The sequence below is a fragment of the Buteo buteo genome, chromosome 16 (assembly GCF_964188355.1).
Source record: "Buteo buteo chromosome 16, bButBut1.hap1.1, whole genome shotgun sequence".
NCBI lineage: Eukaryota > Metazoa > Chordata > Aves > Accipitriformes > Accipitridae > Buteo > Buteo buteo.
In genome coordinates, this window is record NC_134186.1 from 19,768,626 (window position 1) to 19,790,721 (window position 22,096).

The window sequence follows — 22,096 nt, forward strand, 5'->3', positions numbered from 1 at the left end:
ACTACTCAGCAGGAATGTCTTTTATGTAAGACATTAATGCCATAGCAAGCAGGCCTTTTACAGAATATGTTTAAAATAAAAATTAGAATTCATTAATGCTTATAACTATCCTTGCTAGGCAGTTTCACTAACTCTGTACTTTTATCTTCTATTACTTGGACCTTTACTAAACTGAGCAACCTAGATTAAAAAAACCCAGTTATTATAGTTCCAGAAGCATTTACTGTGGAAATACCCTTGTTCTCAGAAAGCATGTTGTATGTACATGAAGTTAGTGTTAGGCCCCGCGCTTGGATCATTCCACAAGACTTAGTGAAAAAGGCAAAGGAAAACAATGAGCCTGACTGTGCTCTGTCAGATGCAGCCTCTGGAAGAACATGAAGAGACCCCTGTGCAGGGACACTAAGAATCAGGCTGACCAGCTAAGCTGCCACTCTCGTGATGCAGCTGCTTCACTTTGAATGAATAACGACGTACTCACTTTGCCTGTACAAAGAGGAACGACTACTCTCTCTACCGCATGGTATGACTTTTCACTGCAAAGTATCTGGACCAAGATGGAATTGGATGCTTTGTTCAGTTCAGTTTCTGTATACCACTCTGTATGTGTCTGCATACATAAAATAATCATCGTAAACCAGGTAATTGCTAACTTCAGACCAATGCGTTAGCAGGTCCTTAGAAATGGTACTATGCAGAGCAGACTTTTATACACAGACATTGAACGTGTCTAACATTTGCCTTGAAGACAAACATGAACATCAACCCCGAGTTTGCATGTGACTGACAGCTCTTCAAACAGCTGCTGTGCTTCTTTTTATTGCTTAAAAAAGACTCCCTGAAAATGTTTATTGTAGACATCTCATCTTCAGGGCAGTGATTTTTCAAGTTTGAAGGGTCAGTCATTGATCCACATCAGCAGGTTTTGTTCTGTTCTTCCTTATTCCCTGACAACCACTGAAAAATGCTAGATGTAGGGCCTTCTGTTTAACTATTTTCTTGCACAGAGTCTCGGTTTGCAATGCTTATGTGTTTTACACACACACTTAAGAACTTGATCCTACTTCTAAATACCGGAAGATTTCTTGTTTTCTGAAATGTATGTATTTCATAGTAGTTTCTTAGAAATCTGTATTTTTGGCCTCAAATAATTACGATTTCACTATAAGTTTAATTTGCAGCTGCAGGAGAAAAAGAATACATATTCATCCATAAGCCAGCTCAGGATCTGAGTCATCACAGCTATATGCTATTCTTAAACTTCAGAAACTCCCTTATCTAAAACTTCTCGGGACAGCAGTATTGTGGTGCTCTGTTGGCAGCAGTGTTAAGACTGTCAAGGAAAAGCAGCTGCAGTATTCAGTATTTCCATGATTTTTTATTTTTTTTTTTTAAGTAAATGGAAAGGTGTCATGGAAAGCCTGACCTGTAGTAAATGAGATAATCACATTTTGTCTATTAATTTCTCCTCATAAAATGGTATATAATGCTTCTTGGTCAGGATACTTCACATACACAGAAAGCCAGTCTTAAGAGGGCTACTGTTTCTGCTTCCAAATTCCCTTAGCACTCATTCTGACAAAGTACGTGGTTCTTCTCCCAGCTTTCCTGGCATTGACGATTGTCCAATACAATATGAATTTCATTAGGCACAGGAATCTAAAGAAAATTTTTAACATTGCAACATACATAAAATTAAGGCACTATTAAAACTCAGTTTTGAGATGTTTATATTTGCAATGTCTCAATAACCTGAAGATCACACTACCTTTACTCTAGAGATGTCTAAATTATTCATTTAAAATAAACTGACAAATTTCTTATTCTCCCCTGCCCCCTCCAAATTATTTGCAAAGCAATTTTAGTTCTTTTGATAATTATTTGCTGAACATCTATGAATCGTTCCCTCTCCGAGGTTTTACAGATTGCACGAATAACTATATGGTGTTCCTGATCAATCCTGTACTTTTTTACCAGAATGTAAATGCCTTCAGTGATAGCCAATTTTAGTCATAGGTATTCTTGGTTACAAAATAACAAATATCTGTGTATGAACAACTACCATGCTAAGAAGGTTAACTGAAGAAAAAAAATATTTTTTACAAAAATGCATATGAATAACATTTAAAAAAGGAGCACTTATGAATCATACAAAGAGTTTTTAGAAGTTCATGGGAGTTTTTGTAACTGCTGTTTCCAGTACTTCATGCACTGTGCTCAGAATACAACATTAAGCTTTCATGTCAGAGTCTCATACAGTGTAAGCTGGAATAGCTCTACTTGTTGGCATGACTTCCTTTCATCGCCCTCAGCAGAGATGCAATAATTCATACCAGATAGGGCTGTACTCATCAGTTTCCCAGTGTCAGTTCTGCAATATCTTGCAAGAATATGAAAGGATATGAACGGGTGTCCCTTCTCGCCTGCATTTCCTTTTTAATAATTCTGCCAATCTAGTCTTTTGACCCTGGTTCTCAACTTGAATTCCTCAAAATCTAACTGGTTTGTATTGACTTCCACATCCCTGGATGAGCTTTGTGGTTTAACTGCTTATAAATTGAGAAATATATGAGCCAGAAACTATTGAACAAGGGAACACACAACTGCCCATTATCCCCTCAATCACAAGCACTTTTCAAGGTAAATCTGTACTTAAAATATCACTTCATTGACTGATGGTACTTGTTTATTATACAATAGTTGTAAAGTCTCTAATAATGTGGTGTTTCATTCTCAGCAAAGATTCTTCCAAATTATCACTCGGGAGTAGTTTTAGTGCAAGTGACACACTGTCATCAGTCTGCCTTCAAGATTAGAGGCCTCGTGTGGTGGTGCAGCCCCCTCCGGCCACATTGTATTGTCAGGACCAGCCAACATTGTGTTCTTGTGCAGTGAGTTGGGACAACCTGGAACTTTCTTATCCTTGGCTACAGTACAGTACAGGCACTCCCTAACTGTGCCTGAAACTCCTGCTGCCTGGATCATGGCCCACCTTTGAGGGTGACAAGAACTGTGGCCAGAATGGAAATACACTGACTGAAGTCAATCATATCCTGAACCTATAAACAGCGGTCCTGAGTGACGCCCTTTGAGCTCTCCTGGACTGCAGCAGGCTGTGACCAGCATCTCCCTCTGAGTGGGACATCTCTCACAGCTCACAAACTCTCCAGTTTGCAAAATTCGGACGACCATCACTGAAAGCTGATGATGGGACCTGGGCTGAAACCCTTCACTCCTTGAGGCTCAACCCTCGCCCGCTGAGAAATGCCGAGACATTTGAAGTGAGTATTTCACTGGACTTGAGATGAATTTTTAACAGATATACCTTTATTTATATATGTATCTCTCTTTGTGTCTGTGTGCATGCGTGTGTGAATTGACTTAGGTATCTGATAAAAAGTATAGTATAAATATTACCATTTTGAATCTATAATTAAGTCACTTGGGGTTGTAGTAAATTTTATTGAATCACTTTGTAAATGTTAAACTAGTCAATGATTAAGTGCTGCTAAATCCTGTGATCCACCTTAAACTGTGAATGAACCTTAGACTGCTGCTACACACATATAATCCCTTAAAACATAAAACATTGACCGAGTGTGGGAGTAGGAGTGGATCCAGCCGCACCTAAGCTCCATCAGGAGTTCAGAAAGCAAGGGGGTCTTCTCTGAACCTCGTGACTCAACGGGAGGGTCTTCCTTATTCTTCGTATTCCTTCCATTAGACAAACCATTGCCCAAGTCTGAGACTAAGATTGCACCTAGCTGCAACTAACCTCCATGAGGAGTTTAGAAAGCAAGGGGATCTTCTCTGAACCTCGTGGCTCAACGGGAGGGTCTACCTTACCCTTTTGCATCTTTGGTCTCTATATAAATCATTCTAGTTTGATTCTAACTTGATTTGCCTTTGTACGTTTCATCCATGTATTAAGTAATAGAGTGAACCTTGCCATCAAACTTCGTGAAGTCACGCTTTTATAAACTCCTATTAAATCGCTTTTGCTAATACCCTTGACAGTGATTCTTTAAGCAGCCCAAACCACTCATTTGCAACACCTGGTTAAGCAGCAGTCTTAAACAACAACAAACCTCCAGGCTCAGGTGGTTCCCAGAATTAGGAAGTGAAAGCAGTCAGGCCTGGGACATTCGCTTGCTGCAGCTACAAGCAACCATCTCTTCTATGCAAAATGGGGCACTGCTGGAAATGGACCTTTAAAGGCCTAAGTGTCTGACTCAATTGTAGCTTTGCTTCAACAAGTTCAAGAATTAAAACAATACCTTTATCCTTTTCTGCATGAACCACTTCTAAAAAACCAGCAAAACCTCACAGCCTGACATGAACTTTGTTTTGTACTGTTTTGCCACTACTGTTCTGTCTTCCTTTCTTTCCTTTCATCTCCTCTCACTTTCTCCCTTACTGCCACTCTGCCTCATCTCCCAATTTTCCTGTTTCCCTCTATCATTACACTGAAGGGGGGCTGCTTCCTCACACCCCGCAGCTGTCTCCAGTGTAGTCTCTTTGGCCAAGAACAACTGTGGGCTGTTGTGCTTTGCGTCTGAGCTGTTCTCATGCAATTAAAGCAACGTGATTTTTACCACCACTGAATGGTGTAGTAGGAACCTACTTTAACTACTGTTGTTAACTGTTTTACCATGTTACATTTACTATGTTAGCTATTTTAATAGTTTTGCCAGTTTTGTCAGTTTTGTTCAGCCGTTCTAAGAAGCAGCAGTACTGCACAGCAGAGGAGGCTTGATATGGCAGGCTAAGACATACACTAAAAGCCCTTTCCAAACAGTTGACCATCAGCACACCAAAGGTACTAAAACCACCTTACAGCCTTGCCTCAGGCACATCTAATAGCTGGCCGGTACCCATGGTGGCTATGAGAAGTAATAGCAGATGCTCAGGTGTGATAGTGATGTTCTTGCTGACGAGTCTGGGAAATTATGCCAACATACTGTATGTTGCTGTACACATGGGAATAGTAACAACAGTGTTCATTTTGGGCAGATAGCGACCAAAGGCAGAAATGGAAGGATGTGATGCTTAGGAAGCAATACAGTCTAGCAGCAGCAGATCAGCGGAGGATGAGCAACTTAAAAAGTTATGCTGTTCAGATGCTACCACTTAGAAAGACAAAGAAGTTCTCAACAGAACCTATAATTATCTGGGCAACATTTTGTAATGAAATAATTCTTACTAATGTAATAGCAATTCTTCCCTTAGATTCATGAGAACGCCTTGGAGAATTGCCACCTGTTCTGTTTTTTTCACTGGTTGAGCGTGCAAGTTGCTCTACTCAGTGGATGGTATCGTAACTCCTGAAGTGTCCAGGCTCCTGGGGACCAGGACAAAATACAGCTATCCCCAGGAAGCACTCTCTGAAGACAGGAAAAGGGTACAAAACATAGCTAATCGTAAATTCTAGTTTTTCAAGTGCCCTCTGTCTTTTCAGGCCAAGCCAAATAACCTGCTGTGAGAAATTCTTTCTCATTAGTAGTATCAGAGGACTAAGGAAACAGACAGATTATGTTCTGATTTTCCATTCCATCCTACTATTTAACCACATGTAAGATTTGCATCAGTTTCTCTATTTGTAGAACAGTACTACAAAATAAACACAGTTATAAAGCACTCTAAGATACTTGCAGGAATGAACTATGAATATGCTAATGTTAGTTACAGTAGACATATGGAGTGGATTGCTGAAAGGTTGGGGAATCTGAATCACAGCAGTCTTACCATCACTAATTCTGATGTCTATTTAACATGAAATTGAAGTATGGCAGGAAAAATTATTTCTGATCATTTCATTGCAATATTTGAGGATATTTCCTTGCCATTTTCTACTGCTTTTAATTATGAAACTACACATGATGTTCTCGATATTGTCTGCAAAAAATGGAGCATGGATTTTTAATTCCCTTTCTGTTGACTTCAATGATTTCTTTCTTGTATAAAACATGCTAAAAGAAAACAGTAGCCGTAGATACAATTCTGAAACTATCAGTTGATGTCAAACACCCCACCTAAGCCATTTCCCATGCAAAAAGATGAAAATCACAAAACATCTGAGAGAGTTTAGTGGGGGGAAAAAAAAAAAAAAAAAAGGAAGTTACCCGATTTAGAAGAGAGGCTACAATGGTAACTAAGAACAGCAACTTAAACTGCGTATGAGGGAATGGTTCCTGGCAGCCAGATATATTAATGCACATCTAGATGCAATTGTGCAAAGCCCTCCACGGTGGCAGCTCTAAAACCATAAATGGTATAGCTGCAACAGTAAAAATTTGCACCAGAGGTAAGAATGGCATCACCAAAACCCTCAGTTATACAAGCAGTCCTGAATCAGGGGACTAATCTTTTTGACTGATCTATTTTGATAAGGACTGCCAGGTGGGCAAAATACCTCCCTTTATATAGCATTGCACCACTACTAGAATAAAATTAGCATCTCACCAATATCTTTTGTGGTTACTGGCAGGTTCACCAAGATTAAAAGTAGTGCTTATTCATATATTTCCAATATGCTAGAGGAAATGTAAATGGCTGCAGCTCTGCTTAACCAAGAGATGCAATATGTGCAATGGAAATCTCATAGTAGCATGCCAAATAGTGTTTGTTAGTGCTTTCCCTGTTAATACCATAATCCCTAACAAAGAGAAAGTCTACTCCTTTTTTAAAGAAAGTTCTCACTCATTACCAGGATCTTGCTTATATATGGGCCTTTTTGGGGGTTGTTTTTAACATCATTAGTTACAAAATTAAATACATAGTAATGGGAAGGAGACACAACTTTGTAATTATGAAAGGAGTGGAATCTTGGCAAGAAAAGTCTCCCTTGCCTTTTTTCCCCTCTGTCATTTATTTGCTGCTATGTCATTTAAACAGAACCTTATCTGACATTCAAAGGTAGTTTTTGATCTGGTGAATACTGAACTGTGCTAATTGAAGTGACTTTTTTTGTTGTTGTTTGTCTCAACTATAATTAAAATTTCTAACTGGAATTTACAGCCATGCCTGTAGTGTGTTGTTATCACAGATGATATGCCAGAAGAGAGTTATGGCGTCCTCCCAGAAGATGAAGAATAATGGCTCTGGTGCATGGGTGAATTACACAGTTCCTTAGCGAACACTGAGGACTAGCTTAAAAACCTCCTGGAGGCAAACAGTGGTTACCACATAATTATGTGACAAATAAGCCACAGCCCATGCAGTGAGCGACTCTGATGGATGGGATTTTCAGATATTTTTGTCTTCATCATTCATAATTTACTCAAGCATGATGCCACTAGTGATCAATATTAAAGGCCCTCAGCGAAGGAAGCCAGCACAGAACACAGTTTGCAGCACGTGTAACTTGGCAAGGAAGTGTAGAATCATAACCGCATTTCACCAAACTTATGTTTCCAGGTCACTATGAGATCCAGGTACAGAGGACAAGATTACCTTGTTGCTCTGTGTTTATTTCTGAGATACTAGTAGGATTCATTTGCTGTATAGTCAAATCACGTAACTGACAATTCCATGGGTAAAACCACAATGCATAACTTAAGTGGAGCATAATAGGGTCCTTTTGAGAAAACAAATATAAAAGGTAGTCAGAGAAAAAAGTGATTCAAACTGGAGGGATTTTTCAGTTTCTTCAGTCACTCCCACAAATACATCTATTTCCTTTATGTCATTTTTGCTTATGTTACTTTTCAGAGTTAGATAATCTGCACATCTGTCTTTGACAAGCATGTTCTAGACCATGTGATGTTATTTTTACTGTCAAGATTTGCCTAGAAACACTTTCACCTATGCCCATATACTTAGCTACTTGGGGAGATACAATGTCTTAACCCTTGTGTTTATCAAGTTAAATCCAGCTGTTGTGTAAGACAATGGAAAGGTTTTGGTAATTTGAGTCTTTGGCACGTACTACAGTAACAGGACAACAGCAGAGAAAGAAAAAAAAGGAGCTTTAGAAGAAGGGCTTTCACAAGAGCAGTGTGTGGAATTTGACACTGCTGTATGGTGTGAAGAAGGTGGCTGTACATTGCAGATTTGTGAAAATGAGACAGAAAATGCATCAAGTAAAAAAGATGTTGCTTCAGATGTGTAAATAAACTGTGAGTTGAGTATACATATGTATGTATGTAAAATGTTTTAAAATGCATTGTTTCATTCATATGGCATGCACAGTTAAAGATCAGAAATGAAAGCTTTTATCAACAAATCTGGGTCAGTGCTGACTCTCATATTCCTTACATTCTTTCAAAATGAAGAAACAAACTTCACTGTCAAAGTGCTAATGTACCAGTGATTCTCAATTTACAGCAGAAATAGTGTTCTAGCTTTCTATAAAAGAGCTACTAAACAGCTTACAGAGGTATTGTTGCAGGAAAACAATGACAGGTACAAGATGGTTCCTCCTACACAGTCTACTAAGAGCAGCAGCAGTATCAGAGATCATTAGACAAACTAACCTGTGGTGTCATTCCATGGCAGATATACATGATTGGGATATTCTCCGTGTCTGGCCCTTGATCAAGGCACAAATCACTTTTCAGGGAATTCTGCAGCTAAAATAAACAGAAAGAAAAATAAGTCAAGCACGTCTTACATAAGAAAAAGATGGTGTGATTATTTTCTTTGCAAAAAAATCATATGTAGTTGAACAAGGAAATACACAAAATTAAAAATACTTGTTGCAGTGAAGATATTGAAGAGAAAGTACCTGGTCTAAATTCTTCCTTGTAGATAATCTAACACTACTGATTTCAATAATATTGCACAAGGTTTCAGGAAGGGTAGATTTCAAAAAGCCTTCAGAGGTAACAATGATTTTTGATATACATTTTTAAAATATTAAGTCTAATGAATCTGTGGTACACACTATATACAAAAGACAAATTTTTTATCAGTGCAGCTAGTGGCGCAGTACGGATGGAGTTTCAAACATAGGAGAAAGCCCTGTAATTAAACAGTTTTTCAGAATCACTCAGAAGAGTCTTCTGATTTCTGGAAATAATTCAAAAAAATCCTTTCTACTGATGCTTAGAGACTTCTGGCCAATTGGTATGCACTAGCTCTTCTTTGCATTATTCTGGGCTAACCCACGCACAGCAATCCAGCTATGAACAGACTGCAAAGTACTTGGCCCTGTTCATCACAAAGCCCTATATATTACTGTGCAATGCTGAGACAGAATTTTCTGAAAGTGAAGTGCTAAATTAATGAGCACAGATAGCTGGAAGGTCTCTTTAGAGTGTGAGGCCAAAGATGTGGATTGCATACCCTTGGGCATGTATAAAGGTGTTCAGTGGTATAAGATCAGTTCAGAGAACATGAGAGAATTGTCTGATGGAGGGAGTGAAGAGGTGATGTGGTTTGCAACCATCTGTGATTACCTGAGCAGTCCTGTCAGCTGTGTACAGGGGCCTCCTTTGAGGAAAACAAATTGATATGCTTAGAAAGGAAGTCTAGAAGTGCACTAGTATGTAAGAAGTGTGGATAAGCGAGAGACTGAAGCCAGGCAGTGAATAAAATCAAAAGCATGAACTCATCTCTACAAGATTTCCAACTCCAAATGTAACTCTAAATTCAATAACAGACAGGACAAATCTCAGCATTGAAGAGAAAATATGTGTTAGGTATCAATACTGCCCTTATTCTTAGCCACAAGCCTCGAGAATTAGATAGTTTCCTCTCTCAAAGCTTTGTATTTCTTAGCCATAAACATAACCACAACCATGACTCTAATCGTAATCAGATGTTAGGCACCACTCTCTATCCAAACCAATGATAAATATCAGCCTTATTAATTCATGCCTGTATCCATCACTACCTTCGGCTTTTCAAAACTTCTTCCACAAACTCAAATTCTAATGCTTGTTCTAGCCCTAATGTTATAACCTTTTCCACAACAATCCCCATAGTAAAGGAAGCAAAAAAATTTGCCTTGACCAAAATCAGCACGTGACTTAGCTGAGAGGGCCAACCCAGCAGTAAAACAGATACAGAGACTTTAGAGTCCCAAGCTCTAAAAAGAAACATGACCCTAACCCTAGCAGCAGCAGTCTGGTGATCAGGGACTACAGAAAGAGACAAAACACTATATTCCTTCTAACATCAGTCCTCCTCTTATGAATCTTGAAAACAAAAAAATAAAATGAACTCTTCAGATTCAATTTCTCAAACTCTTATCCCAATGACAACTCTACAGTTAACCTGAGTATCTGTAGAGAAATTGTCCTTACAGAAAACAGAAAAACAAAAAAGCCACTGGCCTGTTAACTAATAATGCTGTTTCAAAACCTGAGGCCCAGACTCTTAGGAACCATCCCTTTCCAAAATCTAGTGGCTTTGTGGCAACCAACAATTAACTTGGGTAATGCAGTTTTAGACTAGCAAGACTTAATTACAACCCAAAATATAACCAGGTTGCCAGTCCCCACACTGAAAAACAGAAATAATTAGTCAATACTGCCATTTGCTCCCTTTCAAACTTAAGAGCCTTACAGGACACAGAGATAAACTAGACTACTGAAATTTTGAATTTGCAAAATTATCTCAAACATGAAGCTGAAGTCAGGGAGCCGGTCGCTACACTAAATACATCAGCTTGTGGTCCACTGACATCACTTTCTCCTAACTCTAAGGGTACTGCAGAATTCAGAAAGAAATTTGGTTCCCAAACCTTTACTCTGCCACCAACCCTTACCCTAGCTATATGCCACAGCATAAACTAGATATGAATGATACAACTATTTTCCTAACTCTCACAAAACGGGAGGAAATTTAGGATTCAGGAAGTAAATGTGGGTGGTGATACCTAACCTTCACCTCTATTCAGAGAACTTTTGTAATTACTCAGTTTTTTTTTTTAAATTAATGATAATCCTATACTCTATTTTCTACAAAAAAAATGAATACAGTTGATGAATGGAAGCACTTACAGAATATGCAAGCAGCTGACTTGCTTTGAAATACCACATCTTTCTCCATTATAAGACATTCAAGTGAACAGGAAAGCAGACATGAAGGAAGATTAGAGATCCAAGCAATTCTTTTATTAAAAAGACTGGGGCACTTTTTCTTTCATACAACAGTATTTCATAAAACAGTAAGCTGTGTATTTCATAAAACACTCCCCCTTTACCTGTACAGATATGTTACCATAGCTGTCCACTACTTCTTTTGTGATAGTACAAATGACGAAATAAGACTTACTCCTCACATCTTTCTTAACTGATGAGGCTACTTTCATACCACAGACAAAAGACTGCCTCATGTGCATTACTATGCATGTTCTGCTGACCAGTGAGTTCAGTATTTCTGTAACAAACTCTTCTGATTCTTTTTCGTTTGTACATTGCCAGCAAGGAACCTTCAAAGGCTGATGAAAAAGTTTCAGCAGAATATAAATTCATAGGGTGCCTGTTCGCTGATTTTTATTTCGACTTACATGATGTGGAGTTAATCCTGAGACTACACAAGAAGTACCTTAGCTATTCCACTGGTCTTCCTTTTTTTATCTAGTATCACTTCTACCTGCAATCAAAGTCTTTTTAGCCAGAGGTACCTACAAGCAGAACCATGCGCCTGTTAGCTGCTATGCCTCCTTCTCCTGAGGAAACTCCGCACCTGATTAGATCATGGCGCTGCTGAGGGCGGTAACCATTATCTCATGCATTTAACAACGACCTAAACCTTTGTTGGAAGTGTTTTTCTTTGCTTTTTTGATTGTATGAAAAACCAGCACGATAATTTTTGATCATCAATTGATCATCAAAGGGGTCATGGAACTTTGTGGGGCATACAATCATTTCATTTGCCAAAACAGAGTAGCTGCTCTATGGCACCTTCAAGGGTCTTCTCAGAGCCTGGCAAACTGCGTAATTCAGACTTCTTTTTGAGGAGGAATGTCTCAAACCGAATCTTTCACTTGTATAGTCTGCTCTTACTAGTTATGTTTCCTAATTGGGTCTTGCATGCAAAAAGGTGAATTTAATTCACAGGAATCAATTTTTGTGACTATGACACTGGATAGAGAATGTGAAAAGGATGTCCTAGCTCTACTAGCTTATGGGCCCATAGTAACTTACTGTGGTCATCTTCAATGTCATGCACAACTGCCCTCACTGTTTAGATTGCCAGTTTTCTAGGAGCTTTAATTAGCACAGTACAACTCAAGCATGATTTCAACATAGACAAGGGTCCTACTGTCACACAAGTAATGATGAAGATGATCCCAAAACACAGGCATTTGAGGTTCTGGGTACAATATTAAGGAGCTTGCAGTTGAAATCCTGAGCCTGTTTTGTTCATTCACCTGCTGCCACAAACCTTCCAACTGACAACTCCAACATGTGTAAAAAATCATGCCTTGAGTATCTCTGAGTGGAATGCAAGCCATGAAACAAACAAACAAACAAAAAATCAGGGAGGAAGATAACGTTCAGAACACCTCAGCATAAACTACAGCAGAGAAGCTGTCTCTGTCAACTAACCAGTCTAACAAATTATTTAACTAGCGACTTCAAGTTTATCTGATTCTTCTACTTCGAGCCAGGCATTGTCCTCATGAACTGCTTCCACTATGACACCTTTCTCCCCCACCTGTTTAGAACTGGAAATGTAAACAAGATCCTTACCACCCCATAGGCGACAGTATCTGAATACATTCTCATTTCTGGATACACGCTGACAAGATACCACCTAAAGGTCTTGCACTGGAGCTTTTTCCTCAAGGCCTTCCTCTCAGAAATATCACCAATATCAATTCCAGAGTCCTGCACATAAAACAAAGGACAGAAAAAGCAGAAAAGACATCAGCGATACACCTCTGTGTAAACTAATCATCCATAGTCTCCCTCATTGCAAAGATGTTTATGACCTATGATAATTAACAGCTTTTGGTTGCGAAGTACGTCTGTTACCCACACACACTCTGTAAGTGCCCCAATTAAATATGATACAGGTCACCATGGCAGGGTCTCTTTCAAAGTCGTCTTTGGTCAATGGAACCACTCCTATTGACTTCAGTGGGGTTTAGATCTAGCTTCCAATGAGTATCACTGTTGTTCTCTAATTTCCTGGCACTTTCCAAATCCAAAAGTAATTGGCAGGAAGTAGCAAGTTACCCTAGAAACCACTTTATTGCTGGTGTCTCACTGTGGCCTAATCGTTAGTATATGACACTTTCTGGCCATTTCTGAAGCCTGCGTTTACTGCTTCACTGCAAATAGCAGAAGCTCTGCTCACCTTTCTGAAGCATCACCTATTAAATTTCTCTTGTAACGTAAAAAGAGAAGTTGCTATTTTTGTTAAAAGCAATTCCGGAATATTCTCTCCCCAAATTTTTATGCTCCTTTACATTTCTGGCTAACCTAATTTCTGCTTATCATAAGAGCAGATCATAACGCGTGAGTTTCATGAAGTCCCGGTATATAAAAATCAATAATTTATCACATTAAAATCATGCAGCGGAAATTTGAGAGAGGGATCTAAGTGCAAATCCATGGCTGCTATTTGACAGAAAGTAAAATGAGACATTTTGGTCCACACTGTGTTCTACCACTCCTGCCTCAGAATAAAATGCAGGATAAATAAATTTTCATAGAGAAATCCTATAATCTATCGACTTAAACAACAGTCTTTACTGGGCCATAAACACCCTGAAGATTTTGTCAGCCACCAGATATGATTTAACAATAACATTGGAAGCATTGAATTTTCTTAGTTACACATCAAAAAGGTATCTTTATACATATCGAGGTTTATAAGCTGCTGAAGCAACGACTGCTTCTTACATCCCAAAGCACTGAATTAATGTTAATCTAGAACAAGTATATTTTATTATGGAAGCATTTTCTAACTAAAGTAAAATTGACTTCCACATTAGCAAAGTATACTAAAAAGTAGGAAACTGAGGTCTGGCATAAACAGACATAACTCAAGTTAATCCTTAAAAATGACGATTCCCCTCCCCTCAAGCCCTATACCATTCATAAAACTTTATGTGGAACTATTCCTTAAGCGACCTTTTTTTCCTGACTTTTCTAGCAAGTGACTAGATAGAGGAACATGGTGTAGGGTGCTGCAAGACAACCAACTGGTCCATGGACAAATCCCGCTCATGCGCCACTCTGGCTGCACTTGCACTCGCCAGTGTATCTTCCACTCGTGTGAAGGAAAAGGAGGATGCCAGCTCACAGACATTTGACTTCCAGCACTAACAAGGATTCCTGGGATCAGGTACTAAATTGGTCCACGCCCCCGAAACATAGGGGAGGACACATGGAGGGCACAGCTCTTGCTTCTGGGACTTGAATTCTTTTTTCCTTTGGGTTTTAAGTGCTTTTCTGAATCTATTTATCTAAGTAGTTGCAATGCAGAAATCACCATGGTATCTGAGATTGCCTTATGAAGCACTTAGTACTTCAGAGCCACCCACAGAGATCCCAAGAGGACAGTCACAGCACAGTGCCAAATGAGTCTAACTCCTTTTTATTATTATTAGCTCTCAAAGACTAAAACCTTTGGAAACATCTGACTGCGAGGCTTCTTGGAGATCTGGGAATTCTTTCATGGAAAAAACCAGGTCCTGTGGTTAACATGTTGGAATAACATATTTCATGGAAAGTCCTGACTGTTGCAACTGAATACGTTTCTATTACCTACTCAGTCCATTACCAGTGCACTATTTCATCAGCTTCCACATAGAGAATTACTCCTGTAGTTATCCACTTGTGTACCAGTATTTGGCTATGCTATCTGTCTGTCCTCTCTGCACATCTCTCACAATGATGTCCCAGCATCTCTTTGCCCCCTGCCTACTGGAAGTCTGTATTACAAGTGTCCCACAAGCTCAAAGTTATTTTTTAGGTTGCTGCTTTACACTGAATATTCCCTCTCTACTGATGTTTCTATACCAACCAGAGACTGCACTGCTCCTAACCTTTTGATGTATAAAAGAGGACTCCCACTAATGATGTAGGTTTTCTTTATACTGACTGATTCATTTACAGTGCTTGGGAATGTAATTTTGTACTGTATTTTCCTCTTTCCCTTAAAAGGCTAAAAGCTTTCCTTAATTTAAAATTCCTTAATTCTGTTCTACAATCAGTCCAGTACTCGCAAAGTTTAGCATGGGAAAGGAAAAGGAAGTCTCAGGTCTTCGGAGCTCTTCCCCTGATTCTTGGCACCAGGCCTCACACAATGAACACAGCTAGCTTCAAATTACACAACTGATTTGGGATATGCGAGCACCTGGCAGGCTGTCAGAACAAAACAGAGCCCTGACACTCTTCTAAGTCCTTCCCTATTTTCCACATGGCACAAGATGGAAGCTGGGTGAACAACACTTGAATGTACCCAGCTGTAAGTCACTGACCCCGTCTGACAGGAAAGCCTTCTGATCATCACAAAGGTGCCGTACTGCCTCTGAACATCCTGTAGCAATTAACTAGGTAATGAGTAGATTCAGGCTTTATAGGCCTGTTACAACCGGGAAAACTAAGCTGTCTCCTACTATCTTTTAAATGTGCGTGTTTATTTGGTTTCCTACAGCGGTGAGAAATACAAATGAAGGTTCTTTGTGCTACAGGTTCCGTACATACATGCAGTAATAGATTTCCCCCTACAACAGAGGCATCTCATTACATTACAGAAGAGGCTACCACTATTAAAAGCTGATTTAGCACTTGCCATTTCCAGCTTTTAAGTCTGCTCTACGGCTTGACAGCAGTAGCCTTTGAGAAGATGAAGAAAGAATATAATCTGCATTGCAATTTATTCAGGCAGTTCAGTGCAATGATTAGTACATTTGTGGTAGGAAAATGACTGGAGGTTGAAGTAGTAAGAAAACTTGTTATTCGTCTTCAAAACTATGAACAAAAACAGTTTTGGCAGTACAAGATCTACCGTGCAAACACCCTGATGCACTCTGTGACCTGAAGAAATCGGTTCAATCCACACACTGCATTTATTTTTCCTCTGTTTAATAACACATATCTCTTCCCTTTGTTGAATAAATGAGTTTTAAAATTGATCATAACAGGCTTTTTTTTTCTGATCTATTGGCACAGTCAAGACTGTGTTATTACTTGTTAAATTTCCATTTAACAAGCAAAAATAACAACAACTTATCTTTGTATTCTTTAAGAATATGATTTCCAAATTGCATTTAGATATCAACTTTGCACAAGATTAAGAACCACCACCATCATATCTGGATGAATATTATGCAAATATGTGTTAGCAAAAGGAATTTCTAAGTTTTGTGTTAATGCTATGTTTGCAAGTCAAAAAACTGAAACTTGATCAATGAAGATCAACCAATCTTCAGGAAAATAACTAACAATAAAAAATAGAAACTGAAATTTAAATCTATCAGGTTAATCACAAATAAAATTCATTTGAAATTGTTTTGATGTAAAATAAGTAACCCTATCTTCCAGAAATGTCTTTATTCTTGTATGCACTGCTGTGCGACTACTCAAAACAGGGACACTTAAAGGGTAGCTTGGATTCTGTGAACAAGGGACTATTTTCCAGAAACCTCCTTTCCCTATACCAGATCATAGAGGATTTTTTCCTGGTGCTTTCATGGTATATTATGTGGCTAATTCTGTAACCTGAAAATATGACAATCACTTCACCAAAATTACTTAATTTTAACCATGAGAGATGAAGGAGACTATTGAAAGCAGCTGAATCAACATCAGCATTGATATATCTAGCTGGTTTTTGGTTTCTAACCTTTTTTCCTTATTAAACTAAAGGAAGAGAAGTACAGCATCTTATTTCTCGAAACAGAAAACACTGCAAAACCAGTTTCTCTGAACAGTTGCAAAAAGACTCAGAGAGATTTTATTAAAGAAAAAATAAATGACCAAGCTAATTAATTAAATCTAGAAAATTTGCTTTTGCTGTAACGAGAACGGTACACTGTAAGTCAAACCTCAAATTCAACTACAGCCATGGTTTCCACCCTCTACATGGATCCTGAATATTTTCCAGAACAGGTCTCTATAGCTCTTAAGAGTTCATAGATTAAATACGATTGACTACAGAAGTGAAGAACAACTAAAATCAGATGTCATACTGAACTCTCAGGTTAGCCATCTGATGTTACCTTTTCAATACAAAATGGACCAATCATTGCTCATCTATGGAAAAGAAATCTGGACAAGCAGGCCAAAAGGGAGTTGCAGCTAGATTCTGCCATATGTCAAGACATCCAGCCACCCTTACTCTGATGTGAAATTACTCAAGAGTGATACACCCACACTTGAACTGATTGATGTTAACACCCCTTGGCAGGACTTCCCTCACAAATCTGGCGGAATTATAGCTTATGGTAAATAAGAAACTCAAATTCAAAATAAGATATGTAATATAGATATGATGCCTCTTTTTTCCACATTTCTGCAGCTACTAGATTAAAAATTCCATGAAGAGTCACCAGTGAGGATAATGAACTTGACAAGAAATAAATTTTTAAGGAACCTGAAGACAAAGAAATTATTCTAGAATAAGACACAAATACATATATAAAAGTGTAGGTATAGGCATATCTTATGCCTATATGTAAGACATAAATACATACATATGTGTATACAAATAACAAAATCCTAGCAGAAAAATGAAAATTCAGAGTAGAAGCCAAACCCAAAAGGATCTAAAGCCAAAGCTTGTAAACACCAGTCTTTGTGACTTACCTCCTGGGGTATGTTCCATGCCATATAGACATGGCTCTTAAATTCATCCATCCAGACTTCAGCCACCCTTAGTGCATTTCTCCGGACATGAGCAGTTAGGTCTTCTGTGTATGGTTTATGTGCTCTTTCAATGTGGGCAATCCTGGAGCAAGGTAGAACCTCAACACTCCCTCCACATTGCCATACCTAGTAGGAAAAAAGACATTCTGCTAGTGAGAGCGCCCTACATCACTGCTATCCTTTAATAAATACGCTGAAATTATTTTATTTCTATGCTTGTCATTGTAACAAAGAAGAATAACTATTCAAGACTTATTTGACTATACAGAGGGTTTTCTTAGACAGTTGTGAGAGGAGAGAGTTATTACCTTGCCTTACCATGAATTACTACTATTACTTAACCTTCCTACAGAATTATTACATTGCCAGTAGCCTCTCATCACAAACTTCCTGGATCAATTTAGCTATTCTCAAGATTATTAATAAAATTATTTATAGGGCATCCAAAACAATAGTGCCTGGGTCCAAGTATTAATGCCTTGCAGGCATTTCTCTTAAGATTGTGCACAGTCCATCTCAACGCATACATGCACTATTCAGAACCTTGAATTAGGCAGCCTTACGTAGAAGGGAAACTAAGCCAATCAGCTTTTTAAGATCACTAAAGCTTCAGGTTCTAGGAAGACTAGGAATACGAATGCATCTTATGCTTTGTTTTAAACACAGCTCAGAAAGGATCAGGTTTATTTCTTTTGAGAAGGAGTGACAAAGACTAAGTCTGCCTAGTGAAAATGTTCTATGAACAATTTCAACACATGCTACATACTACACACACAATATAATTTATAAAATTATAATACATTTATAATGTAGGTTACTGTACCTGCTCAAGTGTGTTTCAGTTTTGCTTTCAGTTTTGCCCACTACCACAGTTGAGCTAACGTCCATAATGTTAATCATAAGTATTGCATCCATTTCTGATTTTCTCTCTTTCTGCTTTCAACAAAAGAGAAAACCACTTTGGCAGCCTTAACAGCCAGTGAAGTACTTCAGTTATTTTACAAAGAAGCTCTTTTTCTGTGTACCTTGTACTATGTAAACTTCCTAACAAGATCAAGGCAGCCCATTCATAATAGTTGAGTGGATGCTGCTCAGGTGAAAACCCAGATGTACTCAAACTGCTCCTGCTGAACAAGAACCTCAGTGTCCCAGAGGCAGGTGTACTCACTAAGAAGTGACAGAGTTTGCCTTATGATACTGCAGACATTCCTGGGGCTTGGTATCCCATACCAAGAGAGCAAAAAGTGAGAGCGAGGGGGTGCTCCTTCCTCGTACAGCTCATCCAGGAGACGGTATATTCTGGTCTCCCTCCTAGTGGCCAGGGATGTAGGTTGGCAGAACACCATGTTCTGGAGCTGATCTGTGACCCCTCAGGTCTGTCCATCCTATAGGCATATGCTCTACTAAGGAGGCACTTTGTTCAGTCATTCATTTTATGTATTTAGACATCTGGCTTGAACACAGCATTTAGGCATTTGGCAGCTCCTGAGACCAGAAGATGTGGCACGGATTCAGAATGTTTACAAAGCCTTTTCTGAACTGGTGCCTAATTGCATTCAGCATATGCTGGGAGAAGAGATAAAGCCTTGGTTTTCAGAGCTCTCTGGAAGATGAGCTATCCCATTAACCTACTGTACAGTCAAGGGAGCTGAAAACACTTCAGCATGTTTCCATGTCCAGAACTTGGAAAACCGTAAGAGTAAATAAACATAACCATTACCAACATCAGGGCAAAACTGAGATGATCATAAATACTTAAAAATAAATGGACAATTGATCTGGCACAAGAATAAATAATCTGGAAACAACACTTGTGTCCTGTCTTTCTAAATATCATATAAAGTAGGCAATCCAGTTTAACGATCTAACAAAAATAATAGTTTGTCAAACATTTAGTTCTAAATGGTTCAGCTACATTTCCTAATAAAGTTTAAATGTGAAGTATCATCAGGCTTTGCTCATACAATGCCTGCTTTCGGTCCAAGCCATTTCTCAGTATGGCATTGACATCCAGCTATAAATCGTTTCTGTTACTCACTGTACACTGTTTAAATTAGTATCATAAAAGACAAGGAAGATGTAGAGATGGTCATAACTTAGCCTGGGACAAGACAATTCACATACCGCATATGCTGCCTACTCTGCCTAGCCTTTGCTCATTTTAACTAGGAATGGCCTCGATCCAAGTCCAACACGTGAACACCATATCTTTTGTAGGATTTTCAGAGTCACATCTGAATGCCATCTTGACAACAAGCTGAGCCAAAAATTCACAGTCTATAATAAGCTGAATTTCCAAGTAAATTTCTAGGATCTGAAAATCTCAAAAGCGTACTCATCTATAATTTTAGTACTGATTCAGTAATCAGTAAAATAGAATTTGACTTTATAATGAAGTCATATGTGTTTTCAAAAACATCCTGAGATGACACAGTCTTTAATATAGTTTGTAAATAACAATTACCCACTACCTGAATAAACACCAATTAATCAACTCTGGTGGCCACTCCTTTCTCTTAGACACTGTCAGTCTTTGTTCTATTTCCAAAGACTAATTAATTGTTCTGCGAGAACTATGGATTCACTTAAAAACTTAATGCTAAGAGGGAGCTGTCAATACAGATGTTGACAGAACAGGCGAGTTGTATTAAACAGCTTCAAAACCAAATCCTATTATTTCTAAGAAAAAATCTCCTGCAATCCATGACAATGTGATTAGCATGTACCAAAACTGGACTAGAGATACATGCTAATGATTTCCATATATCAAGACGAATAAAAGTCCTTTATTGACTTTTTAAAGAGGAAGACATGAGAAACACATGTGATCTGAAGATTCGGGAATTGTAAGTTGGTGTGTGCAGAGCTTGCAGTTACAGCACTAAACCTGTAGTAGCACTACCCTAGATGTAGGCTATGAAGCCTCGCAGAGCACTCGGAGAGTGAAAGCAGATGCAATACTTTGTAAGGGCAGAAAGTGCAATCGTGACTTGCTCAGCTGGTCACATTTAGGACAAGCCATAGTACCCTTCTCTCCCCCAAGCATTCTTTGCCAGTGGGATTACAGTACAGTGGGAAAGCTCTTTTCTCCAAACACTTCATTGCACTTAGGGAGAGGCCAGCTGCAAAAAAAGAAAATTGTAGGTAGGCCTTAAAGTGGGATTTTCAAATGGCATGAAACTCTCCTGAAATCTGAAGGGATTCTGGATTCCCAACTCCCCAAAACATGTACAAAATCTCCAGCCAAGGAATGAAGGGCTTTGCTAGTCATACACTAAATATTAAACACTATACTGAAGAGGATTATGTGAATACTACACAATATAATATGATTAACTGACTGCTACAGAAAGTGTTAGGTTTTTTTCATTCTTCCCTGATTATATTTGAAATAAGGAAATTCCTTGCAGCTAGGTCAAGAACACCCATCCATTCTTTCTTTCTTTCCTTCTTAGACCAACCGTCCTCTTGAATCTGACCACTCCTACCTCCCCCCATCTCCTTTACTTGTGTAAACAAATCCATGGTACTCCAACCATTGTGCTGGGAGCCACTGTGGATGGTTGGATGTTTTTTCAAGACATCTTGAAAAGATACAAATCTCACATCAAAAGTGCACAGGAGAGACTCATTAATTACTCTGAACCAACACCTTTTGGTCAAAGACAATTTTTAGTTTTGTTTTGGTTTTTTAGTTAATATTTTAATACTAAGAAATATATTTTCTTAAAGACTCAACTCCGAGAGAAGCTGAGAAGCCTTTTATAGCGGTCTGTTCTTCATCTAATAAAATTCCTGTAGACAAGAGATTGTTTTTATAGTTAAGAAATAGGAATAGCAATTGAGGGGTCAATTCCTCACAGCTTCACACATTTTCCCTGTGAATTTCACAGCTATTTTTTTGCTGTCATTAGTAATCTTTATTCAGGCTTCATCCATACTGAATAGCACCTCTCTAGTTCTCCAGCACTGTTATTTTATGTGATGGCTATAAATAAATACAAAGGTTTAAAATCAGTGAAGCTCTTCCAAATTATCACCCATTGCTTTAGCAGGAAGTCTAAAGATAAATGGAATGGTTTGAAGTAAAATGTTATCTCTCTGAGCATACTGTTGCTGCAATCAGTAATACTTAATGACAAACCCACTCGTACAAATTGCAAGGAAGGAACTTGATGAATTTCCTAAACTATGGTTAAAAGGAAATGCAGCACCTTTTCCTGTTGCCCATGAAGATGTTTTACCTATGGTAGCAAGAGGTGGAAATTGCTAGCAATAGTCTCAATTTCCTGCCAAATCCCTAAACATACATATACACTTGT

The 22,096-nt window shown here is 38.5% G+C and overlaps 1 protein-coding gene and 1 long non-coding RNA gene across 11 annotated transcripts in view; one reads left to right on the forward strand and one right to left on the reverse strand.

Annotated features, from left to right (window-relative positions):
• LOC142040336 (uncharacterized) overlaps positions 1–4,531 on the forward strand; it is a 348,847-nt gene extending 344,316 nt beyond the window's left edge. For all 5 annotated transcript variants that reach the window (XR_012653175.1, XR_012653174.1, XR_012653176.1 and 2 more), the window contains one exon: positions 2,738–4,531. This is a non-coding gene — a long non-coding RNA (uncharacterized LOC142040336). The remainder of the gene's footprint in view (positions 1–2,737) is intronic.
• GALNT18 (polypeptide N-acetylgalactosaminyltransferase 18) overlaps positions 1–22,096 on the reverse strand; it is a 252,867-nt gene that overhangs the window by 43,699 nt on the left and 187,072 nt on the right. For all 6 annotated transcript variants that reach the window (XM_075048094.1, XM_075048089.1, XM_075048093.1 and 3 more), the window contains exons 8-10: positions 17,715–17,900; positions 12,645–12,782; positions 8,475–8,570 (exon numbers count right to left, since the gene is read on the reverse strand). In XM_075048094.1, coding sequence (XP_074904195.1) covers positions 8,475–8,570; positions 12,645–12,782; positions 17,715–17,900 — 420 coding nt within the window. The remainder of the gene's footprint in view (positions 1–8,474; positions 8,571–12,644; positions 12,783–17,714; positions 17,901–22,096) is intronic.